Source organism: Sus scrofa, chromosome 18 (genome assembly GCF_054392235.1).
Source record: "Sus scrofa isolate SSC_HxYL_T2T_F1_AM1 chromosome 18, Sscrofa_HxYL_maternal_Yorkshire_Landrace_v2.0, whole genome shotgun sequence".
NCBI lineage: Eukaryota > Metazoa > Chordata > Mammalia > Artiodactyla > Suidae > Sus > Sus scrofa.
The window spans coordinates 38526657-38549336 of record NC_139400.1 but is presented as its reverse complement, the minus strand read 5'-3'; the positions used below and the strand labels follow the sequence as shown (position 1 = coordinate 38549336).

General features: G+C 37.0%; 2 protein-coding genes across 7 annotated transcripts in view; one reads left to right on the top strand and one right to left on the bottom strand.

The window, feature by feature from the left end:
• CAV1 (caveolin 1) overlaps positions 1-5379 on the top strand; it is a 34690-nt gene extending 29311 nt beyond the window's left edge. For all 4 annotated transcript variants that reach the window (NM_001348935.2, NM_001348936.2, NM_001348937.2 and 1 more), the window contains 1 exon segment: positions 3168-5379. In NM_001348935.2, the coding sequence (NP_001335864.1) occupies positions 3168-3509 (342 nt within the window). In that variant the 3' untranslated portion in view covers positions 3510-5379.
• TFEC (transcription factor EC) overlaps positions 1-22680 on the bottom strand; it is a 631163-nt gene that overhangs the window by 518962 nt on the left and 89521 nt on the right. The gene's annotated exons all lie outside the window — the stretch shown is intronic.

Sequence of the window (22680 nt, the reverse complement as noted above, 5' to 3'; positions counted from 1 at the left end):
GTTTCATTGTATTTCCTTACCTGCCTTACTTTTTCTCAGCTGTGTCTAATTGGCGCTACTTTTAATATTCTTTTAAGCCACATTAAATTCGCAAGACTAAAGCAGCAACTAACTGAATATATTTATATAACATGTTATTTTTGTCATGCCGTTCTCCACCCCGGGAGACCTGCTCTAAATTCACTTGGATATTTGAGGATAAATCATGCTCACTGCTGTTTCTGGAAAGCACTGAGAAAGCAGCCACTCTGAAATTTTCTAAGCAACTTAAAATAAAGCTTAAGAATTTCCAATACGATCACTGAAAGAAAGCATTTACATTTATGTTTAGAAAAATTATTATCAAAAATCTTACATAAATGCATATGTTTATATATCCTAAAAACCATTTGTGTATATGTATGACCTCACTGTAACACTGAGTTCAGAAACTATGCTGTGGGAATTCTTACAATTACCAGATGGTTAAATACGGTAAAACTCTTTTTTGTTAATGTGACTTTTAATTATGAAATATTATAAACATCTCAGAGAAAATTTGAAAAAAAAATTTTTAAGCAATGTGGAATTGAAGTAAGAGTCAATCTAATCAAACTAGATTGGCACTTCAAATCTACCTCTTATTTACGTGGACAATTTATTAAGATTTTTAAACCTCACATTGTTTCTATGAAATGGAAATAATAAATTACAGAGTTGCTGTGAATTAAACAAGAAACAGTGTTTGATCATAATAGCCAGTCAACAAATGTTAGTAACTCTCCTTTCTCTTAAGAAAGAATCTCAAGGTAGACATGCTTAAAGTCCATTCTGCAAAGAAATAGGAATCCCTTGCTCCTATAAAGTGCTTACCAATCTCCTTTGGTGATAGACTTTTTACTTCCTAATGAAAGTAATGGACACTCTTCTACTGTACACTACAAATGTATATACCCATATCAGGGCATTCATGGACCACCACTGCCCATCCTTTGGCTCAGATTAAGAACACCTGTTCTGGTGCATTCATTTTTAACTTTACCAAATACTCTTACAAAATAAAGTTCTCTTTAAAAACATAAAATTCTCTGAGTACCTTTCAGTTGAATGAAGGAAACCCAAGGGTCTTTATTTTGAAGACCCTTTGGAAAATTCAGTATCAGAGCAAAATCCCATAGTAGACAAGTATATGGCATAGAAATTTCATTAAAGAATGATCTGACTTGCCACATATGTAGTACAACCTTTTAAAACATCCAAGCAAACGTTTACTTCTCAGTCTATATCTACACAGGGAAAGAAAACTTTAGAACCACAATTAATTTATTTAACTTCATTTAGATAATTGTGGATATACTATTTTTACATATAACGTACTCTTAGGACAACACATCAAGAAACAGAGCGTTCTAGAAAATAAACTTTAGCTACTGGTAAGCATCATGTTCTTTTTCCAAAAGGAGTTTTATTATGTTGACTCAAAAGTGGCTCCTTGGCACTGAGAGGCTGCAGTGGAGTCACCCAAGTCCTCATTCTCTAATCTTGAGTTTGGCTAGATTGCAGCTAGTAGTCATCAACTTGCTTGGATTTCAAACCACATTAGATCCCTTCATATAGCCGCCACTGCCAAGCAGTTAAGATGGCTCCGTCCTACTCTTCCAGTGGTAATTTATTTTATCCTATGCTTCAGTTTTGTCTATATTATCCTTCCAGAGAGATAAAAGATCCTGAAAATGAATTGCTTAGATGAACATATACTGTGGGAGAGACTGCTATTGCAAAAGGGGCCAAGTTTTCATTCTGTCTTCACCAATGCTTTGTGTTTGACTTTAGCAAGTCACCTTCACCTCTGAACCTATGTATCTTCTTTTGTAAAATTATAACCTTCCTTCCCAGGTAGATTAAAACCCCAGATCACATGGAGACAATGCATAAAAAAGCACTTGGTAAAAGTTAAGTGGTATGTGACCGCACACTCATTTGATTACTTCCTAGTCCACCAAAGGGAATTACTACAGGTGTGGACCACTGGTATTTGCATCTGTCCTATTCAAAACTTTGGTCAGTTAAAAAATGAAGTGCTCTCTCTTAGCATTTTTTAAACTGCCTTCTTAATTTTCTTCTTGCTGTTAATATCACCTCTGTTCTCCTTAGCAGGCAAATATGAAGCCCAAAGTCCACCTTAGGCTTTTCTCCTTCCCTATCCTTGAAGTAACCAAGTCCTATGGATTCCTCCTTTAACATCCCCAAAATTCTTTGTTTTTTCCCTTTTCTTTTTTCTTTTTCGTGGCCACTATTCCAGTTTGGGTCCTACCATCTCAAACTTGGGCTACATCAAGAGTCTCTCTACCTAGAATCTCTTTTCCCTTTCTCCCAGCCTGCACACTGCTCTCAAATTCATGTTGATAAATGACTACATTGATTATGGCAGTGTTCTTCTGCTACATCATCTTCGATAGACTCCCACTGTATTAAAATAAAATTAAGCCTGTCCTCAACCTCTCTTTCCAGACATGGCCACACAGGTCTACCTGTCTGGGACACTCACTGTTTCATTCTTCCTTATTCCTGGGGCCTTCCTCACAGCATTTCCAAGATCACTTCTTCCTTCCTTTCCAAATCATATCCCATTTTCCAATCTCTGCTCAGGTCCCATCACGCCATGAAGACTTCTTGAATCCTCAGAGCTCACAATGATCTAATTTCCAAATATATTCTACCAGCTGAGTGTTTGAAGAGTTGAAACCCAGTTATGACCTCATTACTGGTTAACATTGTGTGTAGAGTTGTCTTGGAGTACAATTAACTTAGGTCAAGTCATTTACTTCTTTCTGAGTGCTTCATATACTTATCCATGATGCTAGGTTTTACTTGAAAGCAGGAATCTTATCATATCCATAGTTTCCCCTAGAGCAGAAGTTCTCAGCCTTTCACAATGCAAAGAAACACCTGGAGAACATATTAGAAATTATCCTTGACTCCACCCCTAGAGATGCAACAAAGTCCAGGTGAGGCCCAAATCTCTGCATTTCCCGCAAATTCCAAATGATGCTGATGCTGCTGGATACCTTTGAGCACTCACACAGAACCTGTACATAAAAGCAAAAGTATATTCGTGCATATGTAGAAATGCTCTTTTCTCTTTTTTCTTTGATTTCAAGCTCATGTCTGTTACTTTTTCCTTTTAGATTGATTTTGAAGATGTGATTGCAGAACCAGAAGGGACACACAGTTTCGATGGCATCTGGAAGGCCAGCTTCACCACCTTCACTGTGACGAAGTACTGGTTTTACCGTTTGCTGTCTGCCCTCTTTGGCATCCCAATGGCGCTCATCTGGGGCATTTACTTTGCCATTCTCTCCTTCCTGCACATCTGGGCCGTTGTACCCTGCATTAAGAGTTTCCTGATTGAGATTCAGTGCATCAGCCGTGTCTATTCCATCTACGTCCACACCTTCTGTGACCCGCTCTTTGAGGCTATTGGCAAAATATTCAGCAATATCCGCATCAACATGCAGAAAGAAATATAAGTGACATTTCAAGGGTATAAGTATACCCAATTCTTCTTTGTCCCTTTTAATTTTCTTGGTGCCAATTTCGAGTTTCAATTTGCCAGTACAGCAACACTATATGAATGAATTTTATTGATTCAGAACAAAGAAATCATGCTCAGTTTTCATAACTACTATTTGTCTCTTCTGAGCTAATTCATCTATATTTGGGGTGGTGAATTTTTAAAAGTCACTTAAAATATTTTCCTTACATTTGGATCATTGTTTTATTGGCTGAGATATGAACCTACTGTTGAAAGATAATTTGAGGGAAATATGAAGAACTGAGAAGAAAAAAAAAAATAAAAGAACCACCTCAACTGCCTATTCTAAAATGTTGATCATTTTATGGTAAGGGAAGAATTCCAGGCTATGGCCATTGAATGTACAGGTCTGTGGGCAGTTTTAAGCAAACTCTTCCCTCTGAAGTGTTAACGAATTGCTGCCATTCACTTTAATGATCCAATAGGATCAAATATCAAGTTAGTAAGTATAATCTGCACATATGACTAATGCCTTACTCTCTTGAAATTTTAACCTGTGATTACTTTCTATGCCCAAGTATTTGTTATATCAGTGATGACACCTAAGTGCCTTCCTGTTCTTCAGGTTTTCCTTTTCAAATAGGGTCCAACTCACCAACTTTCATTAGGTCAGCAGCCTCCCTAAAGACCAAAATTAGAACAATCCATCACCTAGTTCTTCACACTTGTCTTTGACTCTCAGATACAGAATGAGATGAAGTTCATGTCTGCACTTGATCACACAACATCTTAATCCATATTGAGAATGGTCCACATCAGCGCCATGAAATGAATTAAGGTGGATAAATGGGGTCAAGCCCTCTCTGGGCTGGCAGGAGTGGAAGCCAACTTTTCCTGCCTCTCACCAGCTGAATGAGGTCAGCATGTCTATTCAGCTTCGTTTATTTTCAAGAATAATCACGCTTTCCTGACTCCAAACTAATCCATCACCAGGGTGGTTTAGTGGCTGAACATTGTGTTCCCTTTTCAGCTGATCAGTGGGCCTCCAGGGAAGGGCTCATAAAATGGAGGCCATTGTGTGAGACTGTCAGAGTTGTTGCAAATGTGACCCCTTCAAAGTAAAGCACTTGCAACTGTCTGTTATGCTGTGACACAGGGCCCCTCCCCCTGCCAGGGCTGTGGATCTAATCCAAGCATCACTTGACTGAGAGAGAAGATGGGGGAGGAGGCAGTAACGAAAGATTGAAGTAATTTTGCTGGAATAAATTCAAATTCTTCTGAACTCAAACTGAGGAATTTTACCTGTAAACCTGAGTCATACAGAAAGCTGCCTGGTACATCCAAAAGCTTTTTATTCCTCCTGCTCATATTAAGATTCTTCCCTGGGGGACTTTATTTTTAACCTTCAGTTATGCTTTTATTTTTATTTTCATACACCTGTTGGAACCCTGCTTGATTTTTTTTTCTTTTGCCTCTTCCAATTTTCCTGACACTTTAATTGCCAACCTGTTACCTACTTAGGTTTTTTTTTTTTGCATTTAAAACAGACACTGGCATGGACATAGTTTTACTTTTAAACTGTGTACATAACTGAAAATGTACTATACTGCATAATTTTTAAGTGTAAAGATATTTTTATCTTTATATGAGGAAAATCACTTGGGAATTACTTTGTTATTCAATCTGTAAACTGTGTATCCCAAGACATGTCTGTTCTATATAGATGCTTAGTCCCTTGTGCAAATCAAGTGCTGGTCCAAAAGATTGCTGAAATTTTATATGCTTACTGATATATTTTACACTTTTTTATCCTGCATGTCTTGTAAAGTCATAAGTCTGCACAATAAAAATGTTTAACAGTTCAACAGTCAGCTTTATTATTTTCCCCCAAAACAGATGTGTACATGTTGATGTGTATATGTGTATGTAATAAGCTTGTATACAGTGTGTGTACATGTCTGCTGTGTGTTTTGGGGAGTAGTAGTCTTTCACTTCTCAACTATTACAAAGTCATTTAGTTGGGATCTTTCTTCCAAGAACATCACCATTCATGAGTTACTTCAGATAAAAGTTATAATTAATAAGAAATATTTGTTTAGCAGTTTACTCAATGTTTTATTGTGTGTCATCTAATTTGAGGCCACAGCAACTTTGTGTGATAGATATTAATTTTCTCCATTAGTAAATGACACATGCAGGTAGGGGGTAATGCCCTGATTTTTTGCCACTTCATAACTGGGAATTTTTTTAAGACTCACATTTCAGAAACAATTTATTTTGGCCTTGGCTAGGTTTACATTCAGAGCTTCTATAGCAGTCAGGGTTCTCCAGAGAAATAGGACCAATAGGAAATATACATATGAAATATACATATATATGAATATATAAGTATACATATATATATATAGAGAGAGAGAGACAGAGAGAAGGAGGCTAACAAGTCTTAAGGTCTGCAGGCTAAGGCAACAAGCTGGAGACCTGGGAGAGCCATTGGTGTAGTTACAGTCAGTCCAAAAGCTGGTAGGCTTGAGATCCAGGAAAAGCTGATGTTTCAGTTTGAGATCAAAGGCAGGACAAAACCAATGTTCCAGTTCAAAGGAAGTCAGGCAGGGGGAATTCTCTCTTACTCAGGAAAGGATCAGCCTTTTTTTTTATTCAGTCCTTCAGTTGATTGGATGAGGCCCACCACATTAGACAGGGCAATCTGCTTTACTCAGTCTACCAATTTAAATGTTAATCCCATCTAAGACCATCCTTGTGGTAACACCCTGAAAAATGTCTGACTAAATATCTACACACTCTAGTCAAGCTGACACAGAAAATTACAGCTTCCAAACAAAATTTTGCAAAGGGAATCTTCTAATTTCTCTCACCCTAAAATTCCTTTCATGTAGCTTACAGAGTCTTGCTCTTTACTGGGCGCTCAAGCAAGGACTGAGTCTGCTTATTTAGTAACTCAGTCTGGTATTTGTGTTTACCCAGCAAATTCAAATCTAGTATGCAGTGTGGAGATATGGCTTTGACCATGGCAGGATGTAAGATCTTGGCCAAAGTAATGCTCCTAATTCAAGCAGAATCAGTGAAGTAACTTTAAAGAAAAGCTTTTGTGTAACAAAAGAAACCACCAAAAAAAAAAAAAAAAAAAAAAAAAAGACCATCCACTGAATGAGAGGAAATATTTGCAGATGATGTGCCTGATAGAGGTTAATATCCAAAATATATAAATAGCTCATACCACTCAACATCAAAAAAACAAACACCCAATTTAAAAATGGGCAAAAGACAGAAAAAAACATTTTTCCAAAGATGACATACAGGGGACCAACAGGAACATGAAAAGATGCCCAACATCATTAATTATCAGAGAAAAGCAAATTAAAACCACAATGAGATATCACTTTATACCTGTCACAACAGTTATCATCAAAAAAGAACAAAAATAATAAATGCTGATGAGGATATGGAGAAAAGGGAACCCTTGTACATTGTTGATGGGAATGTAAATTGGTACAGCCACTGTGGAAAATGGTATGGAGATTTATCAAAAAAACTAAAAACAGAACTATCATATGACCCAGAAATTCCACTCCTGGGTATAAAGCCAAAAAAAGAAAAAAAAAAGAAACGCTAATTTGAAACAATACACACACCCCAATGCTCACAGCAACATTATTTACAATTGTCAAGATATGGAAGCAACCTAAATAACCATTAACAGATGAATGGATAAAGAAATACATTATATATATTATACATATTATATATTGTATTGTATATGATAAAACACACACACCCCACGTCCTCTTTATCCATTTATCTGTTGATGAACATTTAAGTTGCTTCCATTATCTTAGCAATTGTAAGTATATAATGGAATACTACTAAGCCATGAAAAAGAATGACATTTTGCCATTTTCAACAACACGAATGGACCTGGAGAGTATTATGCTAAGTGAAGTAAGTCAGACAGAGAAATACTAATACTTATGATATCACTTATATATGGAATCTAAAAAATACAACAGAGTAGTAAATACAACAAAAAAGAAGCAGACTTACAGATATAGAGAACAAACTACTGATTACCAGTGGTGAGAGGGAAGGGGGAGGGGCAATATAGACATAGAGCATTAAGAAGTAAAAATTTATAATGTATGAAATAAGCTACAAATATATAGTGTACAACACAGAAAATATAGCCAGTATTTTATAATAATTATAAATGAAGTATGAACTTTTAAATTGGAGTCACCATATTGTACACCTATAAGTAACTGATATAATACTGTACATCAACTCTAACTCATAAAAAAAGGATTATCTTTCTATTGGCTTTATTATTTGAGTTTCTAAATGAATGCATTTTGAGTTTTCTAAATGAATGCATATTAACAAAATCAAGATTTTACATATTTACACTTTGGCTCACTCACACAATACAGAAATATTTCCTACACGAATAACTACATGGCTTCAGACAACTTTTATTCTTCATTGTCAATAAACAACTTCATGCTTCACACATGTCATAAATGTTAGTTATATAATAATACACAACAACTTAGTGGAATGGGACTACATCTGAATAGCTGACATACCTTCTCTAATATAGGTGCTTATATTTAAATGTTCTGGTTTTAAAATGTTTTATTACAAATGTTCTGGTTTTTAAATTATAATCCATATTTATAAAATTGAGAGAGGAGGGGAGGGCTAGAGAAAGACACCCTAACATTAGATAAAAGGATGAAACCATAAAAGATTATGAGTATGATAAATACATTAAAATATTATATTTCTATATATCAAAAACAGTAGAAACAAATACAAAACATGATAAAGTGCACTAAAAGAAAACATTTGAGATATATATATGTATATATATATAAAATGCAAAGAATTATAACATTCCTAAATTATAGAGGAATTTTATAAATCTAGAAAAAGGTGAACATGCCAATAGAAAAATAGGTAAGCTATAAAAAGATAATTCACAAAAAGAAGTGTACAGCAATAAAATAAAAAATTTAATAGTAAAAGATTAAAAAAATCAAAGCAATGAGGTACCATTTTTGCCTGTTTGCAGCACCAGAAGTAAAAATCATATCTAAGTTGGTGAGGGTGCAGGGAAGCAAGCACATTCATCCATTGCTTTCTTATAAGTGTAACTAGTAAGTCTTCTGGACGACACTTAAATGTACATATGATTGAACCAATAATTTCATTTACTAATAAATAAAAATAACTGAGGTATGGAGTTCCTGTTGTGGTGCAGCGGAAACGAATCCGACTAAGAACCATGAGGTTGCAGGTTCAGTCCCTGGCCTTGCTCAATGGGTTAAGGATCCAGCATTGCTGTAAGCTGTGGGGTAAGTCACAGACGTGACTTGAATCTGGCGATGCTGTGGCTCTGGCGTAGACTGCGGCAACAGCTCCCGTTAGACCCCTAGCCTGGGAACCTCCTCATGCCATTTATGCGGCCTCAAAAAAGACAAAAAACACAAAAAATATAACTGAGGTATACCAAAGGTTAATCATACATGTTCATTAGTTGATTGTCAATAGTTGGAAATGTCACAAACACCATAAATATTCAGAAATAGGAAAAAATTTGGTTGAATAAATTATAGTATATACATTTAATAGGCTCTGTTAGCTTTTAAATATTTTTATGTACTAGAATATTTAATGACATGGAAATATGTTCATGATATAATGTTAACTTTAAAAGTAAAGTTAAAAATTGCATGTAAGATATGCTGCTACTTTTATCTCTTAAAAACATGGTAGAGAAGTTCCCACTGTGGCTCAGTGGATCGAGAACCCAACACAGTGTCCGTGAGGATGTGGCTTTGATCCTGGGCTTCACTCAGTGGGTTAAGAATCTGGGGTTGCCACAAGCTGTGCCTTAGGTTGCAGAGGCGGCTCGGATCTGGTGTTGCTGTGGCTATGGCGTAGGTCGGCAGCTGCAGTTCTGATGCAACCCCTAGCTCAAGAACTTCCATATGCCTCAGGTGCGGCCTTAAAAAAAAGAAAACAAAATGTTGGAGGGTGATTCAAATAATTTAATTATTTCTAAGTGCCCATGAGACACCTTATAGGCATTATGTCACTGACACAAGATTTCAAAATGGTATTGATGTCCTCTTTTCACAAATAAGGTTTAGTTTTAGTGAATCACTAGTTCATACAGCTAATAAGCATCAGAGCTCTTATTTAACCCAGCTGTGTCTGACATCAAAGCCCTGATCCTTTCACTCCTCTATCCTATTCTGTGTGGTTTCTGAGCTCTAAGCCTTCCTACTTTTCATGAAGTCTTCAGTTCCTGTTAGCTTACAGAATCATTTCATGCAACCTTAAATACATAATAACCAAGTAATGTGAACAGAGTTGGACTAAACTTTAGCAATAGTTAGGTAATAGTGGATAAAACATAATTTCTGCATGTCAGGCATTATTTAGTTCACCTAATCCTCCCAATAACTCTGTGTGATATGTACTGTCATCATCATTCAGCTTTACAGATTAGGAAATTTAGGCACAGAGGCATCAAGTAACTTGTGCAAGGTCACGCATCCATTAATGGACATAGAGCCTGGCTCCAGAGTCTGGGAGCTTATCCCTGGCACCAAACCTTAGAGTTAGTGATAATGCCAAAAGCCTTAGAAAGCAAGTTGTGCCTATACTGAAAACAAGTAATGGTCAACAATATGTTGCCAATTAAAATGCAAATTAAATCATTTTTATATCTAAGATATAAAATTGAATTTTTCTCACAAATTTATCAAATTTTATTTAAATAAGTTTTCATGAAATAAAAAGTGTTCATAATCATAAAATGATCATAAAATGATTGAGTGACAAGTTGATGTACAGACTCCAGAACAGAGGGTTCAGTGATGGAAAGAAACACAAACTTTTTGAAATGAACCGTAATAGTTATATTTATTCATACAAAATCTCAGTAATGTTATGAAATCAGATTGGATACAGGTAACTGATAGAACCATTTTGCCATTAAGATGCCAAACACTTCTAGCTTTTTCCCTCTAGGAACCCATTCATTTACTTGATTTTGATTTTCATTTTCAAGTTTGCCAGAGGCTTGAGCAAAAATGAATTTCTCTAGGTGCTATTAATCAGTCAACTTACTGAAGCCATCAATGTAAACTCTATCTCCTCTTCCGACAATGCCCAGCAAATCTATTTATATTTGTTTCCATCTTCTCTTCTCCTTATGCTAAAACAGAGGAAGACTCCCCATTCCTACCAAAAGCTATTCCCTCCACATATGTTCTAAATCTCATTCTTTTTATTTTCCCAAGAAAGACCTTTGCTCCTTGGCCATCTCTTCTCATTCCTTTACCATCAATCATTCCCTGTGTTCTGGACTGTTCCTATCAGCCTACAAACATCAATTTAAAAAAAAAAAGTTTTTTCTGGATATATGCCCAAGAGTCGGGTTGCTGGGTCATATGGTAGTTCTATATATAGTTTGCTAAGGTACCTCCATACTGTTCTCCACAGTTGTTGTACCAGCTTACATTCCCACCAACAATGCAGGAGGGTTCCCTTTTCTCCACACCCCCTCCAGCATTTGTTATTTGTAGACTTTTTAATGACAGCCATTCTTACTGGAGTGAGGTGGTATCTAGTGGTAGTTTTGATTTGCATTTCTCTAATAATCAGGGATGCTGAGCATTTTTTCATGTGTTTGTTGGCCATCCATACATCTTCCTTGGAGACACATCTATTCAGGTCTTTTGCCCATTTTTCAATTGGGTTGTTGGCTTTTTTGCTGTTGAGTTGTATAAGTTGTTTGTATGTTTTAGAGATTAGGCCCTTGTCAGTTGCATCATTTGAAATTATTTTCTCCCATTCCGTAAGTTGTCTTTTTGTTTTCTTTTTGGTTTCCTTTGCTGTGCAAAAGCTTGTCAGTTTGATTAGTTCACATTGGGAGCTTGGGGTTAATAGATGCAGACTATTGCCTTTGGAATGGATTAGCAATGAGATCCTGCTGTGCAGCACTGGGAACCATGTCTAGTCACTTATGATGGAGCATGATAATTTGAGAAAAAAGAATGTATACATTATGTGTAACTGGGTCACTATGCTATACAGCAGAAAAAAAAAAGGTATTGGGGAAATAAAAAAATAAAAATAAATAAAATGATTAAAAAAACCAACTTCCCTCCCTTGACCCCAGATTATCCTCTAATCAGCAACCATTTTCTCTTTCTTTTACAGCCAAACTTCTCAAAAGTATTATCTACAAACATTAAACACTATCAAATTATCTTAACTATAACTGTATTCTTAAGCAAAATACATTTTTTAAATCATTGTTTACTTCAGGTACTCAGCTATAGGCATAGACATAATCACAGTCCAGTGTCACTATTGTCTCTGTGTTGTTCTCTTTGCTTTGGTTTTACCTACTTTGTTATTAGTTATCATTAACTAGCACCTGTGAATTCATCACCTAATCAAAGAAGTAGGACAGCAATAAAAACCCAGAACTATACATTTGTTCCTTCTCTTTGCCATCACCTGTTCCTCTCCACCCATTTGAGGTAACCATTCTCTTAAATTTTGTATTTATCACTTCTTGTCTTTTCAAAAGAAATTTAGATAAAACAAACACCCAAGGAGAAAATAGTAATAATCATGTTAGCATTTTTACATCTCTTTTAAGAAAAAAAAAAGTGTTATGTGAAATGGATGATTCTGACACTTGATTTTTTTCTCTTTAACATTACTTGATTCATCCAGATTATTGAATACAGTTATCATGCATTCATTTTCCCTATATATTAGTTCATCGTTTAAACATACAATTCCTCCAGTTGCCTCTTGATGGGTACATGAGGTGCCAGTGGTGCTGCTATAATCATACTTGTTCACTTCTCCCAAGGGGGCCTCATGGGCCTAAGTTCCTCTAAGGGTTATCACTAAGACTGAATTGTTCAATCTTGACACCTGACATAATCCCAACTTTTCTAGATAATGACAAATGGCTTTACAAAGCAATGATAGAAATTTATGCTCTCACCAGCATTTGAATTGTCACGCTTCTTAAATTTTGCTAGTCAAATGGGTATAAAATAGTATCTTATTATTGCCTTGATTTCTAACATTCTGATTACCAATAAGGTTGAGCATTTCTTTCATACGCTTACTGGTCATGTGGGTTTTCTCTTCTGTCACATGACCACATGTCTTTAAGCAATTTTTCTTAGGATGGTTTCTCTTTTATCATCAATTCACAGGATTCTGTCAGTTCCATCTCCACTATGTATCTTGCTTTTGAACTCTTGTCTCATATCCACTGTTACCATCTCAGTGAAAGCAAACATCATTTAAATCCTGGAGTATCCTAGTTAGTCTCTCTGTTTCCACTCTTGCCCTCTCAATCTAACTCATTTAGCCATTTTGCTATACAGCAACACAAGCTGTCACACATACATTCATATACACACAGTTTAAAACCCTCTAGCAATTTCTCATTGCATTCAGTATAAATTCTAATCCCTTTATCAACGCTTACAGTCTTACACGACCCAGATCCTGACTATCTCTTCCATCTTAGCTCATACCACAACCTTTTCAGTATCTGTGCTACGGACACACTGATAGTTCAATCCGAAGAACATGTTAAATCCTACCTAGCCACAGGACTTTGTACAACTGTTCACTTTGACTGGAATGTTCTTATATTTTTCCTCTCTACTTTACTACCTCCTTCTCCCACTTTAGGTATCAGTCTCAACATCATTTCTCAGAGAAGTCTTCCTTTTTGGGGGGAGGAAGGGGCTCCACCTGAGGCATATGGCAGCTGCAGCTGCCAGCCTATGCCAAAGGCACAGCAACTCAGAATCTGAGATGTGACTTGCACCACAGCTCATGGCAACACGGGATCCTTCACCCACTGAAGCGGGGCCAGAGATCGAACCCCTGTCCTCAAGGATACTAGTCAGGTTTGTTACCACTGAACCACAACAGGAGCTCCAAGTCCTCCCTTCTCAATCTCCATTTAAGCCTCTTGGCTACTTCCTTCACAGCATATATCATATTGAGAAATTATTTTGTCTTTTTAAAATTTTTTAGTCTTTATCTCCCTTAAAAAATAAACTCCATTAAGCAGAAATCTTTGCCATAGTAGACATTATTTAGTATTTGTTGGGTGGATGGATGGATGGTTGGATGGATGGAAGAATAAATGGTCAGACCATCCTGGAGACTACAAAGGCATGAAATGCCAAGTTTCTGTTTTCCCACTAATAGTGTCATGATGAAGGTCACCTAACCCATTCTGAAACAAATACAGTATTATCAACAATATACTTGCCATTTGTTTTCTTTTTCCCACTTCACTTTATTTCTCCATGATTTTGTTTCCCCATCAAAACTTTATTTATTGCACCCATTTGAACACTTTGATATGTTAAATCATGAGTCTCCCCAATGAAAATTTTAGCAAGGACTACCATGGATATTTGATACACATAAATTTCTTCCTTGAATAATAGCAAACACATGTTGATACAGTTATTAAAGAAAAAAGATGGTTTTCCAGCAGCTGTTGACTTCATCAATTCCACTATGTGATGAGTCACTCAAGCTTCCACAGAGCTAGAAATTTACAAGTAAGGAAGAGGGTTTTGTTCTGTTTTGTCTGTGATGAGAGAGGAGTGGGATAGGTTAGACATGGGAAAGTGAATAAAATCAACTGGAATGAGGGATTTGATGCTTTAGAAAGCTGAGTAATTTATATGTCAAAAGGAAAAAACTAATCTACCTAGTACTTTAACAGAACAACTGAAAAGCATGTGGAAACTGGCATCAAGGGTGGGGTACTTGCAGCAGGAAGAAGGCAGTTATTTTCAAAAAGGCAGCAGCTGCCAGTCTGAGCCACTCTATGAATAGGCAACAAAGAAACCTACTCCTCTCCTTCATGTATATTAATATTGTGCCAACTATTAATGAGATAATAATTATGCCAGGCATTAGTCAAAACCCTTTTTGAGAGGATATTTCTTAAACCCTTTGTCACCCTGCACAACCTCCTGGAAAAAATGAGATTTAGTTACCCACCAACTCTCAAACAGAAAGTCCTGTCAACTGTATAACACAAGTAAGCACTCTGTGAAATGCATAGCTCAATGTTTACGTTGATGAACACAATTTGTCTTGACACTGACTTCGCATTTTAATGGTGATTTTTGTCCTTTCCGTCATTGTCTTTCCTATTGCCCTCAAAATAAAAAATAGCTTTCATTTGTTGAGCACATACTATGTGGCAATCAGTATGTTAAGCATTTTACAAATACTCCTAACAACAGTCCTATGGCTTATGTGTAATTATCTAGGTCAAGTGGAACCAGTGCTCTTTTTGAGATCGGAAAACAGAAGTTCAGAGGGGTTACATAATTTACACAAGGTTACCCAGAAAGTTTAACACCCATGACTATTAGCTCCAAAGCTCTTCTTTATGAAGAATCTCACTATGCTCTTGGGAGAAATTGTAAAAGTGGAGCACCATTTGGCAGTATTAAAATAGCACTGTGTCATCAAGGGGAAAAGAAAGAAAAATAAATGGTTAAGAGCCATGAAGATAATATATTCTCTAGACCAAAGTTCCATTCACATAGTTGTTCACTTTATTCCTTCAGCAGGCATTTATAGAGCAACTCTTTGGTGCAGCAGGGAATAGAAAGCTAAGTAAGACAATGATGGGTAGGACAAAGGCATTTGTCTTCAACGAAGCCCAGTGAAGCATCAATGAAGACAAATCCAAGATGGAAATAATATTTTGCTATTTTTCTCTGAGAAAATAGCTCTTTGTAAAATAAAAATTACAGACAATACTTTTATGTTTTAGTACAGTGGCTTTAAAACTGTAGAATATAGAAACTATGGAATACAGAAGTACTGACGAGCTGGCCAGAGGTGGGCTAGGAGCAGAGATGAGAGGAATAGCATTTACTACTTTCCTTCAAACAAAAAGCTCCATTTTCATTTCTTTACAGATGAAATTTCAGTAGAATATTTTGTTTGACTAAATAGTTCATTCACCAAAAAAAAATTAAACATCACTGATTTGATGAAATAGACATCTTTTATATCAACTTACATCTTAACTGAAAAGCTAGTGCTTGCTTTTGTTATTATCACTCAAATATCTCCTAATAATGTTTTTGGAAAAGGCAGAGTCAATTGAGGTGACTAAACTCAGAAAATATCTATCAAAACCATGAATAAATATACAATAGCCCTGGAAACTCTCATACTCCATGTCTAACAGAAATGAGTAATAATTTGAGTAGGATGAGTAGGAAAAAACTAGGAGTGTCATTTATATTCCTGAGGAGAAAATAAATTTTAACAGTGAGGTTTTTGGCATTAGGACAAATATCTGGGATGATGTCAAATATTGCTCAGGCAACTTACAAATAAAATATTAGTTTTCAGTATCTACATTGGCCTAGAATAATTTATTTAGTTCTCATTTAAACTTCAACCTTAAACAATAATGAATGCCAATAATAAGCTATCCTATAGCAGAAAAATCTTTGAACTTAGAAGCAGGAAACTGTCATCAAATCCTCAGTGAACTTCAGAAGCCGCTATGTGGCCTTGGATAAGTCACATAACTATGTTCTCTTAAACCAGCAGTCCTAATGCCTCCTATCTCATGAGACTGTGGTTCAAATGAAAATGTGAAAATGCCAAAAATAGAGCCAGACCTCATGGGAATTAGAAAGTTACAGAGTCCCTCACTCCATCACCCTATCTCATTCTTTCCAGTGCCTCAGCGGCACTTAACCTGTTCTTCTTAACAGAGGCAAGCCATCCTCTTGCTTGTCTTTATAGACCGTATTTCTTCTTGAGCTTGTCAATATGAACTGAATCAAAATGTCAAAAATTTACCAACTTTTTTTTGCTATTTCTTGGGCCGCTCCCGCAGCATATGGAGGTTCCCAGGCTAGGGGTCAAATCAGAGCTGTAGCCACCGGCCTATGCCAGAGCCACAGCAACGCGGGATCCGAGCTGCATCTGCAACCTACACCACAGCTCATGGTGCAACGCCAGATCGTTAACCCACTGAGCAAGGGCAGGGACCGAACCCACAACCTCATGGTTTCTAGTCGGATTCGTTAACCACTGAGCCACGACAGGAACTCCTTACCGACCTTTTTCTTGAAGGACCTATCATTGTCTAACTTCCATTTCTATCTCTTTATATTCATACTAAAGGGGGACAGCTAACTGGCTCAGACTAGATCATTGACTGGCTTCTCCTACATTTGTTGTCCATCTGGTCCCATTAGTGGCAGCTATGGCAGCAAAGTTACCCATTCAAGGGGTTGTAGAAGGAAGGGGAAGCTAATTCCAAATAGGGATATGACCAGCAAACTAGCAAAAATGTCTATTACAATCTAAATAGCCATAATAGTCTAATCTCCCATATCTTCCACACCTGTGTCCTTCATATTCCCATGAGATAGGGTAGTGTACTCATAATCTCATTTTACAGATGAGAAGAATAAAGCACTAAGGACAAATAACTTACCTAGGGTCACTTAATGAAAGATGAGTTGAGCAAGAAATAAATCTGGATTTTCTGAGAGCTTAGGCAGACTGCTCCCTAACAATTAAGATCACAAAGATTTCAAAATCCATCAAGGGCAACAAATGCTGCATCAGTATCAATTGTAAAGGCGGAAACAGGTACAGCTAGAAGAAGGAACTACCCAAGCCCTCTATAGTAAAGGAATAAACCAGCTTGAAATAGACTTCTATCTTGACAGTACTGTGCTTTCACTCCTGGGCAACGTCCTTCTGAAGAGTAACATTAATGCCAATCAGGAAAGAACCTAAGGGTTAAATCTTGGCATCAACCCTGTAGGGCAATGGAGAATTTTCCCTCCATAATTCAGCCAGCGAATAGATATCCCTCATAAAAATCTCAGAAAACACGGTTAATATTCAGCCATTACGCTCAAATTAAATGAGGTGTTATTATACTCTAAAGGAAACAACTCTTTTTGTTACTTGTGTAGATTTAAATGAGACATGATAAAAGGATAAGAGACACAAATAGCTGCTGTTGAAAATTTCAAAGATTACCACTGGCCACTCTTAGTACTATGGGACTACATTAGACATAAATGTCTCCAGCACTTGGCCTATGGTGAGAATAGGAGACAGCAGGAAAGTTCTCCCTGATTTAAATAGCAAAGTGCAAAGAGAAGCGTCTTTGGCATGAAGTCTAACTGCCCGCTTATGAACAATGTCAGTAAGCAAATTTGGGAGTTGTCATGGTTCCCACCCTATGGTCCAGGCTCATTTGTAAAAGAGAGCAAAGGGATCCCAGTGCTTTGAGAATGCCAATGCAAAATTATAATTGCTTCTTATATAATACAGTTATTAAATTATTTTCTGTGTTGGTCAGGAAACAAGTCATGTACATGGATAGAGAAGAAAAAAATGGGCATAATTGTGTCTTCCTCTTGTAACTTTCCCAGGCAGAGAAAGTTACTCTGGCCCTGGAGGCCTTGAGACATTTTATTCATATCTCCACTGAACTATAGGCTACTAGAGGGCAGAGACCAATTTTTAGCCATCAGTATGTCCACAGAGTTTAGCATAAGGTCTGACAATAAATATCTGCTTAACTGAACTGACACTCTGTTATAGAACTTACCATGATGTATTCTGTTCTGCTATAGACATGCAATAATTATTAGTTTTTAAAATGGAGGGCCCCAGTCTGATCCCTTTACATCTTTGTAACCATGGAGCAGTGCCATCCAAAGAATTTTCAAGTATAGAAATGCTCTATTTCCAGTATAATAAATGGAAAGCACTTAAAGGCATTTTCTTCCTTTTAAAAATCTATATCTGCACTTCCCAAAAGTAGCCGATAGCCACATGTGGCTATTGAGTATTTGAAATGTGGTTAGTGTGACTAGAAACTGAATTTTTAAATCGTATTTCATTTCAACTTAAACCACCACATGTGGTTCATGGCTATTATGTTGGACAGAGCAGCACTGGAGTCTAGGCTGATGCTTGGCACATAGTGGTTACTACTCAAATGTTTCTGAATGTATCAATGACTACACACACCTAAAACTACATCCCTCCAAATAGCTCTCAGCTGCAGAGCACTGGGAGCATTTAATACCTAATAATTAACTTGGCTCAGCTGGGGTTAAATACGTCATCTAAAGGAAGAGAGAATTTGATCATTCACTGGATATTGGGAGGAAAGCCTCTGTGGATAATTTGAAAGATACATTTCAAAATAACTGATTTGCTTAAGAATAAGTCATCTACAAACCATTTCTTTCATTGCCAGTCTTACAGGTTAGGGCAGAATAGTCAAATGGAAAAATAGTCTACTTGGGCTCTAATCCCACTGAACTGTCTACTGGCTAATAGACTTTAGAAATCAGTTAACATGAAAAGCACTTGACTTTTCTACCTGCAAAATGACAAAATCCTATCTGCCGTAGTCAACAGCAAATGAGTCACATGCATGAGAATATATAATGCTAAGCAAACATAGATTATTATTAAAATATTACTTATCTTGATTAAGTAATGCTTTAAAATAATGATAATCATTGTAATGATGTCTGTGCTACTCCAAAAGACTGAATGTGTACTTTCTTGCATAGAAACAAAAAAAAAAAAAATGTGCCCTCCAAAAAAGGTCAAATTACTTTCTTTCACTTTAATTTCTTTTTTTTTTTTTTCCTGCCACTTTAGGAAGTATAGCTATTCCTCTCAATAGTCCCTCAATATTGTTGGATGTGGCTGTAAGCACAACAGGGTTACATTATAGGACTAGTGTGTGTAGAAAAAAATTAGTATTGGCGTATTATTTTCCCAGCCACTCCTCCAAGAATGAGATTTCACATTGTGTTTCTAAAGACCCTTTGAATAGTTATTATATAGTATCCTTTCAGAAATGAAAGGAATGGACAAAGCAAGACTAAAAGGCAATTTGGAGAGTATCCTTCAAGATTAGGGAGATAGCAGAAGTGTGTGGATTCTACAAGCACTGGGTGCCCCTCCGCTGATGTCTTGCAGTGACTCAACATGTGACAGGACCTCAGAAAGGAACTGCCACATAGAGAGTTCCCAAGGAGGCTGGATCCTGGGCACCGAGCTCTTGGCCTTGGCAAAACCGAAACAAACAAACAAAAAAACAAGGCCCTCAAGACCTCCTGTCTTGAGGAATAGTACAGCTCTGAACACTGACTACAAAAGCTGTGATCTTTAGAGACCAAATACAAGAGGACCCTCAGGGCATTCGCATGGAAACAAGAAGGACCCTATCATAACACGGTTTGACTTTTCCATCAGTCAGGCTAAATAGGAACTTGGAGCATATTAAATTTATTTAGAGAAAGGAAAGAAATGTAATATTACTCACATCCTGTGTTTTGAAGAAAATCATGCTGCTATCAACTTTATGACTGTCTCAAAGCAGGGCTTCCTTCCACTCTACGTTTTTTATAGAGACCATAGTGAAGTAGCTTTTTGACTCACCCTTTCTCAGAGCCTCTATCATAGAACTGTGAGGGCTAAGCTGGAGATAAGCTCAGTTACAATCACTAGGCTATGTTCAAAAACCACTGTTTCTCTTCAACCTCAAAAAATTGTCCTAGATCAAGTGAGTGTACCTAGGGAACTGACTTAAGCAAATGTGGTTTTTCATGAGTTTTAGGCTATTTTGGCAGGTATCAGTCACCTCCGGTAGCTATGAATGGATGAGATTTGTAATTATCCTCCCCTACAATCACATTACCAAGGAATATAATGAAAGCGCATTTTAGACCAAAGAAGCCACATGTGCAAATACTCATTATAAGAAGACCCAGAAACAACTAGAAAACCTGAGACATGTGCAAAGAAGTCCCAGGAAATACTACGTATGTATAAAACGGTCATTCAAGGCAGATGTATAAGTATCCTGGTAAAGAATTCAGGTATATTTCTGGGTAGAAGCCAAGCCACAGGATCCTCCTTTGAGTTGCTGAACTAAGCCTTAGTGAAGACCTGGTCCAAGAAGGCCTCTGTGAGGCTCTTTCTAGATTCTTACTTCCTGTTGTTCAAAAAAGGCAGCCGTGCATGTATACAATATTTTCAGCTAATCCACATAACTTGATCACCACTCTTTTACCTTTGAAAAATCATTCTAGTATCTCTTATGCTAACTAGGAAAACTTCTTGTCCTTATTGGAGATAAAGTTATAAGAGGATTGCTGGTCACAGTTTTTCAATGAGAGTTGCCTATCCCTGAAATTGAAATTCCTTAGTCAAATATTTCAGAAGTTAATTATCCGCCTCTATCCACTCTAAAAAAGTACATGTGCATGTAAGCACACACGTACCCCTCTGTGAGCACTAGATAACTATAAAGTAATTCAGAGAATATAATAGCACTGCACTCTCTTCTGCAGAGTTCTCTCCTGAATGATTGAGAGGTTTGAACTCTTGCTTGTTCCCAGTCATAGGGCTTAACCTTGGAGTGCAGTTTCCTTTCATTGTCTTTCGTCTAAGTGTCCCATACAAATAAGTCTCTGGTAAACCACAGAGCTGGCTATAGATAACCACACATGTATGAGATCATGATGAATACACAGCTTGTATATATCTTGCACCTGGTTTTCCAGCCAAAATACTGCAGCCATTTTTAAAAGCAAATACAAACCCAGTAGTGCTGTTTTGAACCTTCAAGAGACTCTTGACTTCCAGTTCTCTATCTGTTACAGAATCCCATAGTGCATGTTCTCACTGCAATGCAGATACCTAGAAAAATTCCCACATGGAGAATCTTGGTACCTGCAATATGTTGATTTTTTTTTTCTTTCTTCCAGGAACAGAGGATGTTAATAAATTGTGGATTCTATCAACAAAGGTTACCGCACAACTATCCTGAGGGCCAAAGAATAACAATTTTGCAAATCTCCTTCTTGAACTTTCTTCCTTAAATAATACTGTAATGCCAGTATCTATTTTTAAATGGATCTCCTTCAGCTAGTGTTTCTCAAACTATTAGTGTTGACCTATCACAGAACAGAAAAATTCATTTAATGGGTAATGGCTTTCATTTTTAAATGAAAATAGAACAGAATGGGATGGATTGGAATGGGATTGGATGGGATGGGATGAGATAAGATAGAATACGAATATCAGAATAGATCACAGATAGCAAGGGTAATACGATGAGTTTAATAAGATGTTTCATTTTTATAAGTGTGTGTGTGTATGTGTGTGTATGGTGAGTTGCAACATAGAGCATATTTCTTACCGAGGATAATACCAAATAATCTTTTAAGCCACTTATGGAGATATGGAGATAAACTTTCTTTGGGTCCCAAATAAAATAGAAGATGGTTCTAATGGAAAATTGCCATGTACCCATAGAGATTAGCTAGAAAGGAAGGTTGGGGGTAAATTACACCATGATCCCAAAACATTTGCCTGGGAAAACATTATTTTTCAAGTGTCAGAATAACCCCTTCATGCAGTCCAGACTATTTTCCGAAATAGTAGAGTCGTAGTTTGCATACTCCCAGAAGCAGACCCTGAGACAAGAGATTCAAATGCAAATTATTTATTTGAGAAGAGCCCATCAACTGGGAGCTAGGAAAGTGATAAAAGGAAGAGAAAGCAGCTATAAGAGTCAGCTACCATGAGCAGTTTATGCACATGGGAAAACTCAGGGAAATGGTACAGGACATGCCAGAGAATTACCCCAACCAAGGTGCAAGAGAGCAGACATTTATATCCAATTCAGCTGAAGTCTGCTGCTGGGGCTGAGGGGTGGAAATGGCATGTGTTAATTTCCTAGCACTTCCAGTCTGCCGTGCTTCTGCGCAGAGTGAGGCAGAGAAGTTTCCACTGCTCCCGGGAAAAAACAAAAACAAAAACAAAAAATCCGTGTACCCTGAGATGCAGATGCTGAAATGTCCAAGAGTTATGGGTAGAGCACTGCTGTCAACATCTGTTCACATGGCTAATGCTATAGAAACTCGCCTAAAAGGTTATGGCATCCTTTCCATCTTTGCCTACACACACTCCCCTGGGGGACAGTGCTTGTCCTGAGCTAAACACCTGGTGTGACTGAGTATGGAAAGCAGTATGAG